Here is a 20386-nt window from a genome sequence, read left to right on the forward strand (position 1 = left end):
TTTTCTTTGGCTTCCTAGGCTTATCAACACTGCAAGCTGTGCTGGATTCTGCTGCTGAGAAGAAATGGCAAGTGACTGCTATCAATGTGGGGAACATTAACAATGACAAGAAAGATGAGACATACCGATCACTTTTTCAAGATCTGGAGTTAAAAAAGGAACGGCGTGTAATCCTCGACTGTGAACGGGATAAAGTAAACGACATCGTAGACCAGGTTGGCTACCCTCTGTTTTCTAATGGCACCAAATATAGAATGTGCGTGCAGTGTCAGCATTTGCAATGAGTATTTGCCTGAGGTGCTGAACAGCAGTTTTTCCTTTATGGTTTATGTAGGATGCAGCAGAGATCATCAATTAAATTACCTCTGGCTTCGGTTAGCAATAGCAGATGGTCTTCAATCATGCTGACACATCATGATAATCATTAACTATATTCAGTCTGTAACTACTGAGTCTTATGTTTTATATGATAAGCATTGCCCTAAACTTTGATATTTTTAGTTGGAAATGTAAAATTTTACTTATTGAACTTTTTAGAGATAAGAACACAGCCATCAATTAAGTGAAAATAAGGCTGGGGTTCTAAGGGAAAAGTGAGTAGTTCATGGTAAAATATGGAGAACATCAGACATTAGAGCACAGTATGGAACGTTAAGCCTATATTGTCTGAATGCATCTGTGTCTTCAGATAAAGCCTGTATTTATTTTTCCAAGATTTTTTTTTCCTCCAGTTAGGTTGGCTTTGTGTCACTCTGAAACTGTTAATCTGTGAAATTAAAATTTGTAGGAGAGACATATTCAGTCTGTGTTTGCCGTTTGAGAAGTTTACCGGACATAAGGATGTTTCATCTGTACTTAACCATACCACCTTGATTCCATTTAAGGTCTTTTAGGGTAGGACAGCCATTCAGTAATATCCTAATGATAAAAATAAGATCCACTATATTATATACATAGGGTAAGTGACCAGGGATGTTGGTGAAGCAGCGTCAAGATTTAGTGAGTTAAGATCTGTTTCACTGGGTATCTGCTTCTTTTTCCAACTGATGAGAGAGAGAGAGAGAGAGAGAGAGAGAGTGTGTGTGTGTGTGTGTGTATGTAGTGGCTGCTAGTTCCTTAGGATAATATAGGATTGGAAAAAAAATAGGCAGTCAAGTATGCATTTACTGGCCCTTCTAGGCTTTGAGGAGACAATTAATTCACTAATTTGTATAACACAAAGTATTTGCAAACATAAATGTTGATGCAGCTTTAATTGATATGTAATAATACAGGCCCTAAGACATACAAAATGGATCTCGCATAAAATATTAAATAACTGGATAAACCTAACTTGTTATGAGAAAGAGCTAAATGTTATATGCCAGAGAGGTGAACATTTCAGTGGAAAAATCTTGATTCCTGTCTCAGGAGATGAAGTTAGGGTTGTTTTTAACCTGAAGGCCTCTTGTTCAAATGTGAACCTCAACAACTCACTTGAATTTCATAGGAGATTCTCATTAAAACTGAATTTTAATAATAGTCATTAGTCTTTTTTTAAAGAATTTATGAATTCATGGATCATCATAATAAATGTTGGAGAAAGTCTATGTGAAAATAATTATTTCCAAAACTAGAAGAGGGAAACTATAGGAGAAATTGGGAATATATAGAATGGAATATTTTGAAACAAATATATGATGATTAAATGTCCATTTGGAAATCCATTCAAAAGGTACAGAGATTTTGCACATGTATATCGTATTTTTATGACACTCTTGAATTTATTAAATGAGTGTGTACAGTTGTTGGTTGCATCATTCAGCAAACATTAACTACAGACATCCTCTGTGTCTAGGACGAAATATGCAAAGAAAGGGAAGAGTGGTATCTGTACCCCATTAATCCATGGTTTAGAGGGGAAGACAAATTTTACATGTCACACTATAGTATTACAAGTTAGAAAACAATGTGGTCTAAGAGGAGGAGAAAGAACCTATCTTTAACAGGGACAGAAGGATCTATGAAGGGTTCACATACTGGCAGCGTTTGTCTGGCCTGGGTGCGTTCATTTACTCATTCAGTAAATTTCCTTGAGTGTCTAATGTTTGCCAGATAGGCACTGTGTGGATCCAAGAAAGTAATGTTAAACAAAACAGGCAAAACCCCATTAAGGTGAATATTTATGATATATTTACAGAAATTAATATGCAATTGTAATGATGGCATATATATGAATGAAGAGAACAGGGTGTTATGAAAAAATTACAAAAAAATTAGGAGATCATGGAAAACATTCAAGGAGTAGAGTTTACAAAGCAAAAAGTGGGTTGATGTTCATTTCAAGAAAAGGAAACACTATTTACTTATTCACTCTATCAATACTTACAAGAGAACAGAGGTGATGAAACTTTATTGGTGTAATAGCTTAAAGTTAGAAAGAGATTCGATCTTTGTTGATTATGAGTACTTTATCATTCAATAAAACCTTGGAGTTACTTATTTCTGGTTGTGATGGGGGGGGAAGGACTTAGCCATCAGAAACATTTAGAAATTAAATATTTCTAATAAAATAAATTTACTATTGTTAGTGCAATGTTAATGATTATTATAAAGCAAAAATGTGATAGTATGGTCAACACAAATTCCTATGTAGAGGCAAGGCTAGTGAATTTTCTATCCCCCCCTTTCTTTCAGTGAACACTAAATTCAACTACTGGTAGCACCATTTATATGACGTTTTGCTGTTGTTTGTTTGTTTTTAATTCCCAAAAGGAAGACATGCATGATTCAGAAAGTAGAATGAACAGTAAGCAAAATCAACAGTATCAGTAGGAATTATGAGGGACATAATCAACTCAATTCAATTGATGCTAATTAATATGTTTTTCATGCAGAAGGACATCTTTTTTTTCACATTTTTCCTTTCAATACAGAGGGTTCATTTTCTTGGAAAAAGTGAATTTAATTGTATTACATAAAAATAGGTTAAAAAATGATACAAGCTCTAACTCCCTTCCAAATAGCTATCACTTACCATCAAAGGGGCATTTGGTGGAATCTTTCCTAAGATTTTGCCCTTGTTCTTTAACTAAATGCATTGCTTTGGAGTACCTGACTGTCTGGGATAAGGGGAGGTCAGGGAAGTCTTTTCCCAAGAGGTAACATTGGGCTGAGATTCCTTGTGCCTGAAGCTTTAATAAGACAAATGATACGGTGATGGAGAGAACTTTCCAAGCAGAGGAAGCAGAGTATGTGAAGTCCTGAGGTGATGGAAAGAAGCCTTTTCTTGTACAAAAATACTTAAAAAGAGGGCTGATAAGACTCTAGTATAGAGAGTGGAAAAGAGGGCCTGGAGAAGCTTTCAAGATCATTGGACTTGCAGCATTGGACTTGCAGCAAAATAAGGATTTTGCTTATTATGCTAGAAGCAATGGGAAGCCACCAAAACTGTGTCATCAGGGAAATGAGCTAATGGTTTGAACATTTGTCTGTAGCCCCGGCATTTCATGCTTTCTATTGGTGTGACAATTTTCTGAAAAATAAAAAGTACATTTGAATATCTAAGTACAAGTACTACAGCATGGCCGTTTCACCAACGTCTACTCTCTTGAATTGCTATAGATCAGTGAAAAGTCACATTGATTCAATAATGCCCCAAACTGTCGTGAGCATTACCAAAATGACCACGTGTTCCATGATGTGTTTATCTTGCCAATGAGTTTGGACTTAGAATTTTTTTGTGGAGAAAGATTAGCTTTTCTGATGCTTTGCTGCCTCAAGCTGGAAATAATAATGTTCATTTGAACTAAATTGCAAGCATTTCAAGACTCTTCAGATGGGAATATTATTTTATAGATTCATCTAAGAATTTTATATGCTTATTAATATTTTTTAAAATTTATGTTCTACTATAAATTTGAGTGTCGATGTGTGAATATAAAAATCTCAGGTGTTGATTTAAGCTGTCTAATGTTTTAGAAAAATAGCTTTTTGTAGGAATAAAATTATGACTTATGATAGATTCAACATTCTTTTCATTTTACATTTCATAAAATCTTGTGACCTTATTTTCACTGTTGACAAAACTGAGGTAGTTATTTGTTTAGTTGTTGACTTCTTGAAAGATAGCATTAATAAAGCACAAAAGTGTATTGTTATGTTTTTCTGAGAGAAATATTCTCTGGATTTGATAATTATATTTTGTCAAACAGGACTCATCATAGAATATCCAAAAACATGGTAGATAAAATTCCACTTTTTTCCTCAATTGGGTCATAACATCAATAATTATAATTTATATTGTTGCATGTATTACATAATTGTTTCTTTATCTTTGTTAGGTTATTACCATTGGAAAGCATGTTAAAGGTTACCATTATATCATTGCAAATCTGGTAGGTGAATTAATTGATATTTATAATTTTAATAGAGATACTTATAAAATAGCTTTGAACGACCAACATTTATCAGTGGTATTTTTAAAAACGTATCTTGATTATATTGATCAATTAGAAGTGACAATATTTTTCTGAGTTTGTGCTTTAGACTTCCCACTCTACATTTTCTAGTCAATTTCCTATTATAAGTGATATAAGAAATATTTGACAAACTTTATAAATTATCTTAGAAGGCATATTTAATCATGGAAAAGTTTTCAAAAATATTTAAAGTTTAATTGTTCAAATTTTCTCTTGTTTCTCACTATCACAGTGTTTTATAATTTTTCCTTTTGTTCATTCCTTTAATGTTTTTAGTAAATACAATATTTGAAACAAATTCACATTTGTGAGAATACATCTTAGTGAAAAATTAAAGCTGCAAATGTCAAGAATATTAATATATTATTTTTATTTATTGCTGATTTTCTATTTGCTATGTAGGCAACACAATGAAATTAAATCCCTGTAGCTAATCACTTCCATTGGGATTTCTGTCAAATTACGATTATATTGAACATCCAAGTGGTTAATTGTATCCTCCTCTCTTAAGTATAATCAGAGCCAATTTAGAATTGTCATTAGACATTTTTTTCAAAATAGTTTTTAGATCAGTAGTATAATGACCTTAAACCTTTCCCGTTGCAAAGGTTTATATTCTTTGAGGAAGTATGATCTTACTTGACTGAGAAAACTGCCCTCCCCAACCTCAGGAAGATAGAAAAGGAGGGAGAAAATGAGAGTTTGTTCTAAAAACCATAATAGAACTCTGAAAAGGTTTCATATTTACCTAAATGTAGATTTCTTTCTTTGTTGTTTTTTCTTTCTTTGTTTGTTTAGAAATAGAGAGGGAGAGAGAAAGAGGGATGGAGGGTAAGGGCAGAGGGAGAGGGAGAGAGAGAATCCCAAGCAGGCTTTACTCTCAGCAGCATGGAGCCCCACTCAGGGGTTGATGTCATGACCTTGAGATCATGACCTGAGCCAAACCAAGAGTTGGCCACTTAACCCACTGAGCCCAGGTGCCCCTGTAGATTTATTTCTGTAGGTGGTTTCTGGAATATTAGATTGTTATATCAGAAGACATTATTTCTAATAATGATGGGGAAAAAAAAACTTTACAATTGATAAATACTGTTTTCACTAGAAGGCGGCCCCAGTGATTGAGAATAGTAAATCTCAAATCTGCATGTTATTAGTAGAAGTTGGTGGTTCAGATAAAGCTTCTGTCTACCAATGAAATGACTAACTTCATTAGAATTTATGCATTTGTAGGATATTATAGATCCTAAATGATTCCCTACCAGAGAAGCAAGGGTTAAAATAGCCAAAGCTCTGTATTCACTCTCTTCACAGCCACATTCTGTGCAGGGAACAGCCTGGACAGTCAGTCCCCTGTGTGAATTGTGCCATTTGATAAACAACACAGAGCCACACTGAAAGCCGTTGATCTTTAAAAATGTCCAGATGGAGAAGATTATATTGGAACATTGAGAAATAATGACAGAAGGTGGTTCATCAGTTTGAGAGTTGATATCTGATGCTATGAAAAGGAAAGAAATGCACGAATGACCAAAGTAAAAAAAAAAAAAAAAAATTAAAAACAGAAAACAAGTGTCTGCTCCTGTCATGCTTCTAAGGAGGAGCATACCTAGTATTTTATCTGAATTCAAATTCTGCTTTTCCATTTCTGAATACTTGGTATCTTCACCATATGGAACTTCTAGTGAATCAGGAAGTTCAAAGAATCTGAGGAGTGCTGCAGTTGCTGAGAATTTAGAGAGCACTTGAAAATTTCACTGACATTTAAAATTAAAGAATGCCATTCAGAGTTGAAGAGCTTTCATCTCCAACTCTTGATAGGAGATGTCCCCCTTTCCCTGTCCAGGGTCTAATGAGTGATAAAGGAGGTGGTGATAAAAGACAGAAAAGTCCTCAGATACCATTATTGATGAATTTCCTCAGGAATTGGCAATGCTTGATTAGGCTCCCAAAACAGATTGTGATTAAATGCTGAACAGATTAAATGCCGACACAGCATTTAAAAGGATAATTTGTACATAAAGTGATGAAGAAGTGGTCAGAAAGGGATCCAGTTCTCATTTCTTCAACCCATAGATATGGACAGAAAGACTGCAATCCACCCCACCTTACTATCTACTTTACGGTGAAACACATTCATCAACGAGCCTCTCCCATGCCCATTGAAATTCCAAGAAATTTTCTGGTGTCTAAGTGTTAAAATAGCCAAGGAGAATCAGTCATTTGAGAAAAGCCAGGGCCATGAAGGATGCAATACAAAACAAACAAACAAATAAATGAATGAATAAATAAAATAAACAGGGCAGGCAGAAAACACAAGAAAAATGTTTAAAATTGTAATGGATATCTGCAGAGAAATAGGAGAAAATTTAACTATCCATAAAGAAGAGAAAAAGTATGTTATGAAAAAGAAAAAAAAAAACTCAGAGAATAAGAAAGAACTATCTGACATTAACTTTTTTTTTTTCTAAAATAACAAGTAAATTATATGACTTTGATGAAAAGGTTAAGAAAAATCTTCCAGAATATGTAACAAAATGACAATACAATATGAAGTGGTGTGTGCAGGGAACCTGTGAGGAACTTAGACGTTTAATCTAAGAGTTACAATGTCTTAATAATCAGCTTTCTAGAAAGACAAAATAGTGAAGACAGGGAAAGAAATTATCAAAAAGCATTCAGAAAAATTCCCAGTACTCGATGACACAATTATGCCCATTGAGTATACAAAACAATGAAAGAAAAGAGACTTCTTTCATGTTTCAAAGAAGATGTCATCATGAAATTTCAGAGATTAATAGAAGATGTTTAAAGTTTCGGACAGGTGGGAGGTGAGGGCAGAAAGGTGTATGAAGCAGGACACATACAAAAAATAATTAGAAATAATGACATTGTATTTTTCAATAGGAACAATAAAAGTTGATGGAACAATGCCTTCAGATCATGAGGGTCTCAACTTAAAATTTGGTACCCAGCCAAAATACTAATCAAGTGTCAGAGCAAAATGAAGATATCTTGAGCTATTCAGTGTCTCAAAGAATTAACCTCCAGTGTGTCTTTGGAAAGGATTGAGGGCTCTGTAAGGAGTGTGTAAAACGTGAGAGAACAGTGATCCAGGAAGTGGGGGAACTAGTCAGAAACATGGTGAAGGGACACGCCAGAGTAACAGTTGCAGAGGAGATAGAAAGAGGCACCAATTCAGATCCCAGCATTCAGAAGGTCTCCTGTAAATTAAATATTCAGAAAAAAGAGAAACAGATTACTTGATGTGTTTGATGTTACTTTAAAAAAAAAGACTTACTCATATAAACATGGAAATTTTTCATGGAGCAACCAGAGAAAAATAAGCATAGGTATATAGAAAACTATAGTAGTGAAAAAAAAAATGAAGCAATTATTAACATTAGAATGAAATACTATTCAAGAAGGAAAATGCAGGGGCCCTGGGTGGCTCAGTCGGTTACACTTCGGACTCCTGATTTCCACTCAAGTCTTGATCTCAGGGTTGTGAGATCGAGCCCCACCACTGTGCTGAGCATGGAACCTGCTTAAGATTCTCTCTCTCGCTCGCTCTCTCTCTGCCTCCCCTCCCCCTACTCATGCTCTCTCTTTCTTAAAAAAGAAAAAGGAAAATGTAGTCCCACCACATTATTTGACCTTGTTCTGAATAACAGAATTATAAATATTAAAACCGTAAACATTAAATGGGTGAGCAGGTAAATGTGAATGAATTACATACTCATCTGACATAAGCAGAAACTCAATAAAAAATATCTAAAATGGACAAATTAAGAAAGAATAGCGAAAATGTGTCATGCAGAAATATGGAGGTAAATATATGAAAAACAAAAATTACTGAAATTGATTGTTTTGAAGCAGCTTAACTGAAGCCTGGGTGGGGCAGAGCGGAAAATCTGTGACTTTTGTTACATATATTCTTGCACTATTTGCATTATTTCAATGAAAAGAAAAACCAAAATTATGAGCCAATAACAAAGTAATTAGCCTTCTTTACACAAATAGTATTAAAATATGTTTTTAAATATCAATTACAAAGAAAAGATTCTCCTGTGTTTTGGATTCAGGGATGCTTTCAATCCTTATGCAGAATAATGAGTAAACGTATAAGGTGAAAATATTTATAATTGTGATTTATTAAAATTGTGATTTCATCTTTGAGAGAATGTACTCTCAAATTGAGATAGGATTTATGAGAGCACAATATTTGAAATCAATGGAAGCACCACATGTTTAGTTTTACTAATGACTGAATTCATCCTAATAATGCAAGAGATTGATTTTTAAACTTTCATATATTTTATAAAAAATTAAGTTCCACACTTAATATGAAAAAGTTGGTTCAAATAATGACTAGGCATTTAGTACCTTCCATTCTCATTTTAAAGATGTTTTATCACCCGAGAGAATGAACAATTTAAATAGGAATAACTTGCTTACCATGTGGTAGCTCTTGGGAACTAGCTTTATGTTATTGAGTATCTATAACTATGTGGTAGTGCTCTGTTGTAGATGGAATAAATAAAACCAGTACTTATCCATGGAAGATTTCTCAATAAAATGGAGAGCTTTTATGTGAGTACAACCAATAAACAATCATTGATTAAGGATCCACTGTGATTCCAAGATGACTGTAGGTATTGGTGCAGAGTATTGGCTGATAAATACACGAAACATTTACTCTAGGCGTTTTATCTCTCATGTGTTCTTTGACATTTGTAAAACCACAATGTATTGAGTTATTTGGTAAATGTTAAGTTCTCTTTGATTCTTAATGGAAAGCCTGACATACGCGTTCTATGTCTAGGGATTTACTGATGGAGACCTATTAAAAATTCAATTTGGAGGTGCAAACGTCTCTGGATTTCAGATAGTGGACTATGATGATTCCCTGGTATCCAAATTTATAGAAAGATGGTCAACACTGGAAGAAAAAGAATACCCTGGCGCACACACGACTACAATTAAGGTATCCATCTACTAATATGTACATCTGTGTCTCTATATCTGTATTTTTATCTATCTATATCTAACTGCTGGCAAGTAACCTGTTCTCTGGGACACTGTGGGAAGATAAAAATCTTAATTTGTTTTAGTAACTGAAAACAATAAATGCTTTATGCAGTCAAACAAGGAATCTTTGAATCCTAAATGCAGTGCACTGTTCTGATATGAGCACTGCCCAGACTCATCTTTTATTCTCCACGGGTTTGGACTTCACTTGTTTATTCAACATATTTTATTAGGCATATGCCCTACATACATATATTTACCTCAAAATGTTAAACGTTTCTGCTGTTGATGGAAAGGGGTTTTTTTTCCTTCTGTTGGTCACCCTATTGACAGCAGAGATAAGAGTGGATGATAGAGTGAGTGGAATGAGATGATCATATTCTTTATGAAACTAGACTTATGAAAGGTAAGAGCAAAAGTTGCAAAGCATTTCAAATGCATAGTGATTTTGTTTGTTTATTTGTGTATTATTAAGCAGATTGGGTATTAACCAGTCAGGAACAGTGTTATTTCAGTTGCTCTCCCTGTTTATACATTAAGCAGAGGTTTTGTTGTTTTCTGCACCTAATGGGGGAAAAAAAAAAGATTTGGATGTTTGGCTTTAAATTTGTGTCTGGCTGTGAGACTGGTCCCAGGTAAGGATTCAATAATTCTCTACTTTTGGGTCTATAAATGGATCTTGTAATTTTAAGTTAAATTCAGGAAAGCATCTCATAGAATGTTAAAGAATAACCCAGAGTTAATTTTTTCTCAAAACTAGGTGACTTCTTGTTTGGTGACCTTGACCGATATTCAGCATGTCCCCTGTCTGTAACAGTACTGTGGGCTTGGGGTGGGGGGTGGGGGGGAGGTACCTTCAGCTAGTAAAGCTGATGAGAAGACAAATGGACATCTAGTCTTTTTATTGGTGTCAGGGTGTGTCTCCACCTGTGCTTAGTAGAGATCTGACTGCGGCTCTCATTCTGTGGAACTGTAGGCTTCCATCCATTCCAAGATGGTGCCTTTTAAGCTCTCTGATGAAGATTGAGTGTGGCATTCATCCCCAAATAGAACTAATGTGCTCTTTTTGAATACTCGATTAGTCATCATGTTCCTACCACTGCTGTCTACTGTGAGAAGGATGCGAGCAAAATGAGATGACGAATTTCTCATGGAAGTCATATCATTATTGAAGTGCATGGGTCATGTATCAAAATGCAAGGCAGATTTGGGGTCTGAGAGATCTGTAGCAATGCATTCTGTTAACGGTTTCACCAAAACCTAGCTCTGGATTTCACTCTCTTGGGAGCTTGTTCTCTTCCCTCCGTAGCACTTAAAATAAAAACAAAAACAAAAACAGACTCTCATCTTTGATAATCTGCGGTCTAATGGAGAAGCCTACCATGTCAATAAGCAAATATAACAGAGAATGATGTGTGTAAAATATGCCAGGTCCCCGACATATGGTTAGGACAGTGTGGGGGAAGGGATGGTAAGGAGGACTCTCCGGAGGTGGGGCTTCCAGGCAGGGTTTTGCACGGCTGAGCAGGAGAAAAAGGTGCTGGGGGAAGAGCCTGTACACAGAGTCAAAGTGATACAAGGGCATGACAGTCAGGAAACTGTACTTTTTCCTCCGTTTTTTTGTTTGTTTTGTTTTCTGCTGTAAAAATTTAAAATATTTGGGTTGGTGGGAGATGGACATTTTGTGGGAATTACCAAGAGATAAGGCTTTTCAAATGTCAACAGATGTAAGAGATAGGAATTATAGGACAGGGATTTCATGATTTTTTCTGTTCCATGGGCAGAAGAAGGGAGGAAAAACTACTTAGGGGACGATATAGTATTTTCTAATATAAACAAGTAGCATATCTTCAATATCTGATCTGTTTAAAGAAGGAAAGCAAGAATATTTCCTAATGAGATTATTTCTTTCTATGTTGTCTTCGGGTCATTGACTGTACAGGTTCATTGCCTGATAATTTAAATCACATTTTATTATCACCACAATAAAAACTGACGTTATAGGCATAAAAACCTGTAAAAATGCAATTCATTGCATGAAATTCTCTCTGTGGTTAGGCTTTGGAAATAATATAACTCATTTCAAGCTGTGGGAATATTAAGTAAATGATTGTTTTAAGTTTTAGTCTTCTCCAAAAGTTAACAGAGCTTCCATGATTTCTTAATTAAAATCATTCTTAGTCAATGAATACAAGTAAAATATAAATGTTTCCATATTTCACGTATTTTAACAACCATGAAATACAAACTACGAATGTTAAATGTCTTCATTCTTATACTCTGTACAAAAAATAACTCTAGAGTCATGGTACTGGGATTTTAATTCTGACTCACCAGTTTGCTTATTTCAGGCAATGTTCATTCATTTATTCATTTATCAATCCATTTATCCATTCAATACATATTTATTGAGTTTTTCCTCTGCAAGCTGGCACTGCTCTAAGTGTCAGAGAAATGACAAAGTTCCAGTCTGAGAGCATTAAGGAACCACCAGAGGAGAGTGATTATCATGGTTTTGATACAGGAAGATTACTCTTCTGCAACATTGTCTGCTGACAATAGATTGTACGGTGTGAACCTGATGGCCGGTGAGCTTTTAGGAAGATATCACAAACAGTCCAGGCAACCGACGTAACCGATCAGAGTTGTCTGAACTGTGGTGGTCTCACCAGGGTGGAGGGGAATCAGTGGATTGCTACACTTGCCAGTTCTTTCAGATTTCTTTATTTGTGAACGAAATAATTACTGCCGAAATCATACCATTCATTTAGTATATAGTAAGATAAATGCAGTTGAAAGATAGTTGGGGGTTAAAAACAAGACTCAGAAAGGCAGTCTGCATCATTTGTATCTTACTGACCCCAATCTCCTGCAGTGCTTTACACACAGTAGACACATAGTAGACATTTGTTGAAGTGAAAAATACAAAGAAACCCTTTGAAAATACAAATCACTAAGAAAGAAAAAAAAAGTAATTACCATTGCCATGAAATTTGATGGAAATTTCTGTGCTAACATTTGTTATGTCCTTTTATTCCGCCCTGGCAGAAAGGTAGTGTTATTTTACCTGATGAGGTGTGTCATGACTTTAGTCATCAGGCCTGAATCATCACGGCACCTAGATTTAAATGGAACAGTTAAAGTGACCATTTTACCTTCCTTAAAAAACGTTTCAAAAGAGGCAGGTAATAAGGATGATTTGCCAGTCTCTCAAAAATCATTTACAAATATTTCTATTTTTAGATAGATTTTCAGTGTTTTCGGTGTCTTCCACAACTTGCAAAATGATAGCTATTCCTTCCGCCTTATCACATCGACAGTCTGAACCTTCGTTCAACTTCTGTGTCTGTGACGTTCTGCTGTTCTGCCCACGTTAAGGAATTCAACAAAAATACGTGACCGTGACTGACATTTTTTTTTTTATAGATTTTTTATTTATTTATGTGACATAGAGACAGCCAGCGAGAGAGGGAACACAGCAGGGGAGTGGGAGAGGAAGAACCAGGCTCACAGCGGAGGAGCCCGATGTGGGACTCGATCCCAGTACGCCGGGATCACGCCCTGAGCCGAAGGCAGACGCTTAACAACTGCGCCACCCAGGCGCCCCCGTGACTGACATTTTTGTGGCACTTCATGTAATGGTTTTCCCACCAGAATCTCATTTCAGGCAAGAAATGACTTAAAGCACAGACTCAAGCTTTTTAAATTGCTGTCCTAAGAGAGTTATTAGGCTTGTCTGAAAATAGCATAATCTTTTTTTAGTTCAGCAATTAGCGCCATGCATTATACAGTACCCTGGTGGCTTAATAGAATTAATTCTGCTTCTTGAACATGTTAACTGACCAAAACCACTGCAGACACATTGGCATCCCTTACTCCTAATATGAAAGTATTTTGCCACACAACAGCCTAGAGGCTTGACATGTTTAGTTTCTTATGTTCTATGGCTTGGAAAGTATGTATATGGTTGAAATAAGTCCATAAATTAAAATTTTGATAGTGGGGCACCTGGATGGCTCAGTCTGTTAAGCATTCCCCTTGGTCTCAGGTCATGATCCCAGGATCTTGGGATCGAGTCCCATGTCGGGCTCCCTGCTCAGAGAGGAGTCTGCTTCTCCCCCTCCCTCTGCTGCTCCCACTTGCTCCTGCTCTCACTTGAGCATGCTCTCTGTCTCTCTCTCTCAAATAAATAAATAAAATCTTAAAAAAAGAAAATAAAGAATTAAAAATAAAATAAAATAATGATATTGGTACAATTTTTACAAAAAATAATTGAAAAAATAATATTTTGTACTATTTAAATTTATATTACAGCATTAAAAGTAAAAAGGCATTACTACTATTTGTAATACTAATGCAGGATATCTGGGTTCATCTCATTGCCACACTTCTTCATCTGTAAAGGGAGTAAGTTTAGCTGATGTATAAGATTTCTCCCAAATCTCTGCTGTCATGATTGTGTGAAGTGCTAATTTAGGCACTTAATAAAACATACGCTAACAGTTCTACTTTTCGCCCAATCTGTGACATCTCAAATGGTTCCTCTGTCTCTCAAAAATTGTAGTGACTTGCAAGCAGTCATCTCTGAACTCCAGATATGGGGATCAAATCCTAAAATATCTTGGAACATATTTATTTTTCCTGGATTATAAAAGATAAGGAACTTCCACTTTGTTAGAAGATTCCTCAGAAGTGGGAGAGTCCAGGAGGAATTTATGCAACCAACAAAATAGGAGATCTGCCTCTAAGAAAGTCTCTACCTACTGATGGGTGAATCAAAGCCAGACAATGTTTTGATTTGAGTATCTTTTTTCCATCTTGATGAATCTAATTAGTTTTATCTGAAAATTTGAGTGCTGAAGTGAATCCAAAGTTTCAGAATGTAAACATTTTGATCCTTAAGCAAGACTCAGTCAGGGTCAGTAGCCAATCTGGATTATTTAGGTAAAATACGTTGTTTTTAATGTATTCCTTTTACACAAAGAGTCTTTTTTCACAGTGGCTTAAAGATTATTTTTATTAGTCATAAAGAATAATAAAGGATGTTAATTTTGGTTTCTTGCTGACAGAGCTGTTTTTTTCACCTTGGAAACGCGTGCTTACTAAAAAGAGGGTGATTTTTTAAAAATTTTGTAATTACAATTTAATTTTTTTAGAGCAGTTGAAGTTTCACCACAACACTGAGCAAAAAGTGCTAAGAAGTCCCATATACCTCTGCCCCCACACATGCACAGCCTCCTCCAATATCCACTTCACTCACAGAGTGATTCGTTTGTTAGAATTGATGAACCAACATTGACATCATAATTACCCAAAGTCCATATTTTACATTATGGTTCACTGTTAGTGTGCATCCTATAGTTTGGGACAAATGTATAATAACATGCTTCCATCATTATAGTCTCCTAGTGACTATTTTCACTACTCTCAAAATCCTCTGTGTTCTGCCTGTTCATCTCTCCTCTCACTCCTAGCAAACATGGATCTTTTTACTGTCTCTGTAGTTTTGCCTTTTCCAGAATGTCATATAGTTGGAATCATACAGTATGTAGTCTTTTTAGATTGGCTTTTTTTTACTTAGTAATATACATTCAAGTTTCCTCCATGTCTTTGCATGGCTTGGTAGCTCACTCCTTTCTAGCACTGATAATACTCCATTCGCTGGATGTACCATTCACTTACTGAAGGACATCCTGGTTCCTTCCAAGTTTCAGCAGTTATGAATAAAGCTACCACGGATATCTGTGCGCTGGTTTTTGAGTGGACATATGGTTTCAACTGCTTTGGGTAAATACCAAATAGTACAATTGCTGGATCATATGGTGAGAGTATGTTTAGTTTTGTAAGGAACTGCCAAATTGTTTCCCAAAGTGCCTGTACCATTTTGCATTCTCGCTAGCAGTGAATGAGAGTTCCTCTTGCTCCATTGATGTTGTTTCTGTGAAGATATTGTGACTTTATGCAGGGAAGTTTCAAAGGGCACATATTCAACAAGCTTTATACAGCCTTATCGCAGACAGCTCTTTTCCAGAGGGTAGACTGCAATTAAATTTGAAATTAAGACATGTGAATAAACCTAAGTTTATAATGTATTTCCCAATACTGTTTTTTTTTTTTTTTTTAAATGGCTCTAGTTGATTCTTGGTCATTGCCTGGAATCAAGGAAGGAAGGAAGGAAGAAAGGGAGGAAAGAAGGAAAACTTCCTAAAGTTTTTCTTATAGGTTTAATTATTTTTCCTAGAGCTCATCTGTTTTGACCATTTTGATAACTTGATAAAATGAAGAAATTGAGAATTATATTGTAAGATTTTTTAGGGAAATATCATTTGGTGTACAATAACTTTGATCAGATAAGTGATGCCATTTTAAGAATGAGTATATAAATTTATCAGTCCATACAACTCTTAACAGCCCTAAGTATGTGACACAGCACATTATTTTTATGAAAAGTAATTGGTATAAGGAAATTTTTAAAATGGTAATTTGTTTGGACAATGAATGTTCTTCAGACAAAGCTAAACTAGAATTGTTACTGTAGTATTTCATAGGGCCTTTAATATGCCAATGTGACAATCAGTTCCTGAATTTATTGGCTCACAGATGCTTTTGTAGATTAGGATAGTTGTTTTCAAAACATCCAAATGATCTAGTTTTATACCAGGATAGATAGTAATGAAAGGAAAAAAGAAAGCAAACATGGTGGTCAATAACTTGTATTTTGGGGCATACTTCACACGTCACCTGGCTTCTCATTTCCTGTAACTGTACTCATTTGATGTGGTGCTTGCCAGACAAGGGGACCCACTGTCCCAGTGTGCCTGGTACTGAGGAGTTTCCCTGGGAATACAGGCTTGCTGCCTGAAACAGGGGTAGTACCTGGCAAACCAAGACAATTGGTCATCGACATTGCTCCAGAAACAGAGATATGGATTCAAACTATGCCTTAATTTTTTGTGACCCTGGGTAAAATATAACCTGTTACTTGGAATCTTCATTTATAAAACTAGAGTAAAAATATTTGCTGGGGCGCCTGGCTGGCACAGCGGTTAAGCGTCTGCCTTTGGCTCAGGGCGTGATCCCAGTGTTCTGGGACTGAGCCCCACATCAGGCTCCTCTGCTATGAGCCTGCTTCTTCCTCTCCCACTCCCCCTGCTTGTGTTCCCTCTCTCGCTGGCTGTCTCTATCTCTGTCGAATAAATAAAATCTTAAAAAAAATATATTTGCTGCATAGAATTTTTTAAAAAAGCACTTATGAGGAAACCACCCAGCTCAGATTTGGCATGTAGAGGACTTGGTCAACATGAATTCTTTTTCCTCACCAGCTTTTCCAATACCACTAGGACATAAAAGAGGCATTTCATTGGTAAGAAACCTTGGACACTTTAACTTACCCAAGGCAACTGAGCAGTAAATGATAAAATCAGGGCTTGGGCACTGTCTTCTGATGATACATTCAATGCTTTCTAAACTATATTCAATTCAATTTCAAGTGTCAAGGAAAATTTGGAAAGTGGACATTCATAGTAAGTTTTTAGCACTATCATAATATATAAAGTCTAGTACTTTTTCTTTGAATATTTTCTATTTTAGCACAGTGCAGATAACATATATTTAGGAAGAGGTGCTATCATAATAATGACCCATAAAATATTATATTATAGCCTATTTATCCTTTTGAATTCTGAGTGTACATAGAACTTCTTTTCATTCTCTCTTTTTGTTGGCTGTCAGAAGACTGTTTACTGGTTCCAGTGATTATAGTAATGTATTATTGAATAATGTCTGATGACTATTGGGCATAACAAACATGTTTAAAATGCATATTTCATTTTGTATTTGAAAAATAAGTCTCAGTAAATATACATTTAAAATGGAATAAAAAGTGCGTTTGGAAAATGGACCATAAAAACATTTTCCCAGATTTCTCCTTAAAGTGTGGCTATGATTCGATTGTGATACAGCACTGCAAAACATAATGGCCCCCCACTGAATTATAAATTTCCAGCTCAGCTGAGGGATTTCACAGAACATAAACATCAGGGCAGAGATGATGCATTTGTTTTCAAAGAAGGAGCTAGTTACATTGCCGTCGTGTTCCCTTCAAATTAATTTACATCTAGTTTAGTGAATGGTAGAATAAAGCTGAAGTATCTCACTCTCCAATCAAAAATATGAGTATATTTGATTAGAAAAATAAACAAGCCACATATGTAGAACATAAACAAAGAGGAACTCTGGAAACAGTGTCTGTTTATTTTCTCTGAGTCCAGAATTGTGTTTCTATGATTGTGACTTTTAATTTAAAACAATAATAGGCTCGAGGCTTGATTAAATGTGAACATTTGAAAAAGGTCGAAAGGATTTTTCTTCTTGGTGCGCTCATGCTTCGAATCATAATTGTAATGTGCAGCAAGGACCTCAATGCTTTTAGTTCATTCAGCCTAATCTTATTTTTTCATGTAGTTCACCAACGTTTATAGACCTCTAAAACATTCAGCAGATGGCTTTATAGATTTCTCGTAGTCATGTGAGCAAGCTGACTCAATGAAGATTTTGGCTTTTAACTATTATCGTAACTTTTTAATGTGCATTGACTACTTCTTTTCTTTAATATCCAATTTATTTAATTTAGGCTCTGTTTCATATTCAGTGACCTAGACTTTATTTTAACAATTACATTGGCAATGAACTAATTACTGTATAAGAAAGCAAATTAATCATTTTTTTTTCTCTAGGAGAATAGAAATAAACATCTACGCAAGGCAGATAAATACTGATAAGCTCTCTTATTTCTCCAGATCTTTTCTTAAGTAAATAGGATTTAAAACAATGCTTTTTTCTTAAAAAAAAAAAGTACATGAATATTCTAGAATACTTAGAAAAGAAATATAATCAGGTATGCTTCCTCCCTATTATAACCTTTATTGTTTATTTTTTTCCCCTTATTTGTTGAAGGGATATTACCCTTTTTTTAAAACCACTCTCATTAATCAATGAAGAAGGTATTTTTTAAAATTGAGATGTAATAATGTTTTTCACTAATTTTATAATTAACATTATATATTGTTATATACTCTTTATTAGTATCATTTTTAATGGCTGCATTATACTTGCTTAAGGCAGAAAGTATAGGTTTTATACATTCTTTTACTGTCAGAAATGTGAGTTCTTTCTAAATATGGATGGACTTATTACCTACTATATTTTGCTAATTTCTTGCATATAGTTTGGAGAAAAAAGGTTACAGATGTTTTGGAAAAAATGGTGATGGGTTTTATTTAGATCTGTCTAGTTGAGATATTTGTGAGAAACTCAAGTGCATCCATCCAGGAGATAATCTAAATATGTAGAGAACTCATATATAGGCCTGCAATGACATTGCTTAAGTGGTATCACAAAAGAAGAAATAAGGAAGAACACCTAAAGGTAAATATGAATATTTTATTACAGTTTACAGCACTCAGTCACAGTGCTCATGGCCTCAAAATCATTTTTTCTTTCTCTTCTTCTTGCCAGCTTTCCCATCAAATTTGACTCATTCATATGGTCAAATGAAAGCAGTTCAACTAAACTAATACGTGGAAAGATTAAAGGAACGATATCCTCACACTGCCATTTTAGTATTAGAAAAATGGAGAGTTAAGAAATTTCTGGATACATGGAGGGGATGATTCATACTACATAAACTATGTTTCATTTGCATTATTATAATATCTCTCATATTAAAAGCATAACTCAGACATCTATCTACCATCAGACTGATTTATAACACTATGATAGGCATATTGCAATGATCTGTTTATACACCTTTTCACTAGACTGAAAGAGACCATGGATCTCGTAAAGACAGGGTCCATATCAAGATCTTTGACTTCCTTGCCTACATTCTTTCCTCCCTTCCTAAGCCTTTTCAGTGTGTCTGGCCCTGCCCTGAGCTCTGAGAATTCAGTGGTGACAGGTGAGTTTTCTTCTTTCCTAGAGTAACTATTCTAGTGGGGAAGAGAGATGAAATAGAGAAATAAAGAATGTGTGAACAAGATATTCAGATACTGGTAGACACTATGAAGGAAATAAATAAGGTCATGTGAAGAGGAGTGATTGGGTCTGTGCTGGGCAGGAAGGACATTATTGAGGAAGTAATGTTTGAGCACATACATGTCATTTAAAGCCATGAACTGAGTGAGACCACTTAGAGAGCAGGAAGGGTTGATATGGAATGGTAAGTTTAGAAAATTCCTCTTAAATTTTCTAATGAAGGAAACAGAAAAAAAAAAAAGGTGGGTATTGGAAGGAGGTATAAACCTAAGAAGCAGTTATCGTAGCTATCATCTATCTATCTATCTATCTATCTATCTATCTATCTATCTATCATCTGTCCTCTATCGTCTATTTATATATCTATCATCATCTGTCTCTCTATTTGTGGTAGGGGATCTCAGAGCATTTGAAGTGCCAATAGAGATGATCCAGTAGAGAGAGAGAAAAGACTGATGCAGGATATCGAGGGTGTACTTGTAGATGAAATATCCTTAGAAAGATCCGAGGGACTGTACCGTGCACTGTTGGAGTGGCTGTCCTCATGTAGGAGCATTCATGTGTCGTCAACTCAGGAGGGAAACAGAGAGAATGTGATCTTGGCAGTCTTATGGTTGAAAGATGAACAGTTTCTGTCTGAAGGCTTCTATTTTTTGGAGACATGTAGGCAAGAATCAGCAGGAATTCAGAGAAAGAGAAGTGTGCAGAGCTGTGTGTGTTAAGAGAAGAAAAGAAAAGGTATAAAATAATCATTTTTGACAGTGGAAGAACTAAGTTACTAAAGAAAGGAGGAGGAGGATTTGGAAATACTAAGTGCCCGTTTTGGATTTGTGATCAAGAATTTTAGGGTGTCTTTACATCAA

At 35.3% G+C, this 20386-nt stretch overlaps 1 protein-coding gene across 2 annotated transcripts in view; it reads left to right on the forward strand.

The window, feature by feature from the left end:
* The window catches only part of GRIA2 (glutamate ionotropic receptor AMPA type subunit 2), a 149690-nt gene that overhangs the window by 85133 nt on the left and 44171 nt on the right, over positions 1 to 20386 (forward strand). For both annotated transcript variants that reach the window (XM_044384426.3, XM_044384427.3), the window contains exons 4-6: positions 19 to 215; positions 4323 to 4376; positions 9283 to 9444. In XM_044384426.3, the coding sequence (XP_044240361.3) occupies positions 19 to 215; positions 4323 to 4376; positions 9283 to 9444 (413 nt within the window). The remainder of the gene's footprint in view (positions 1 to 18; positions 216 to 4322; positions 4377 to 9282; positions 9445 to 20386) is intronic.

Source organism: Ursus arctos, unplaced genomic scaffold, assembly GCF_023065955.2.
Source record: "Ursus arctos isolate Adak ecotype North America unplaced genomic scaffold, UrsArc2.0 scaffold_11, whole genome shotgun sequence".
Lineage (NCBI taxonomy): Eukaryota > Metazoa > Chordata > Mammalia > Carnivora > Ursidae > Ursus > Ursus arctos.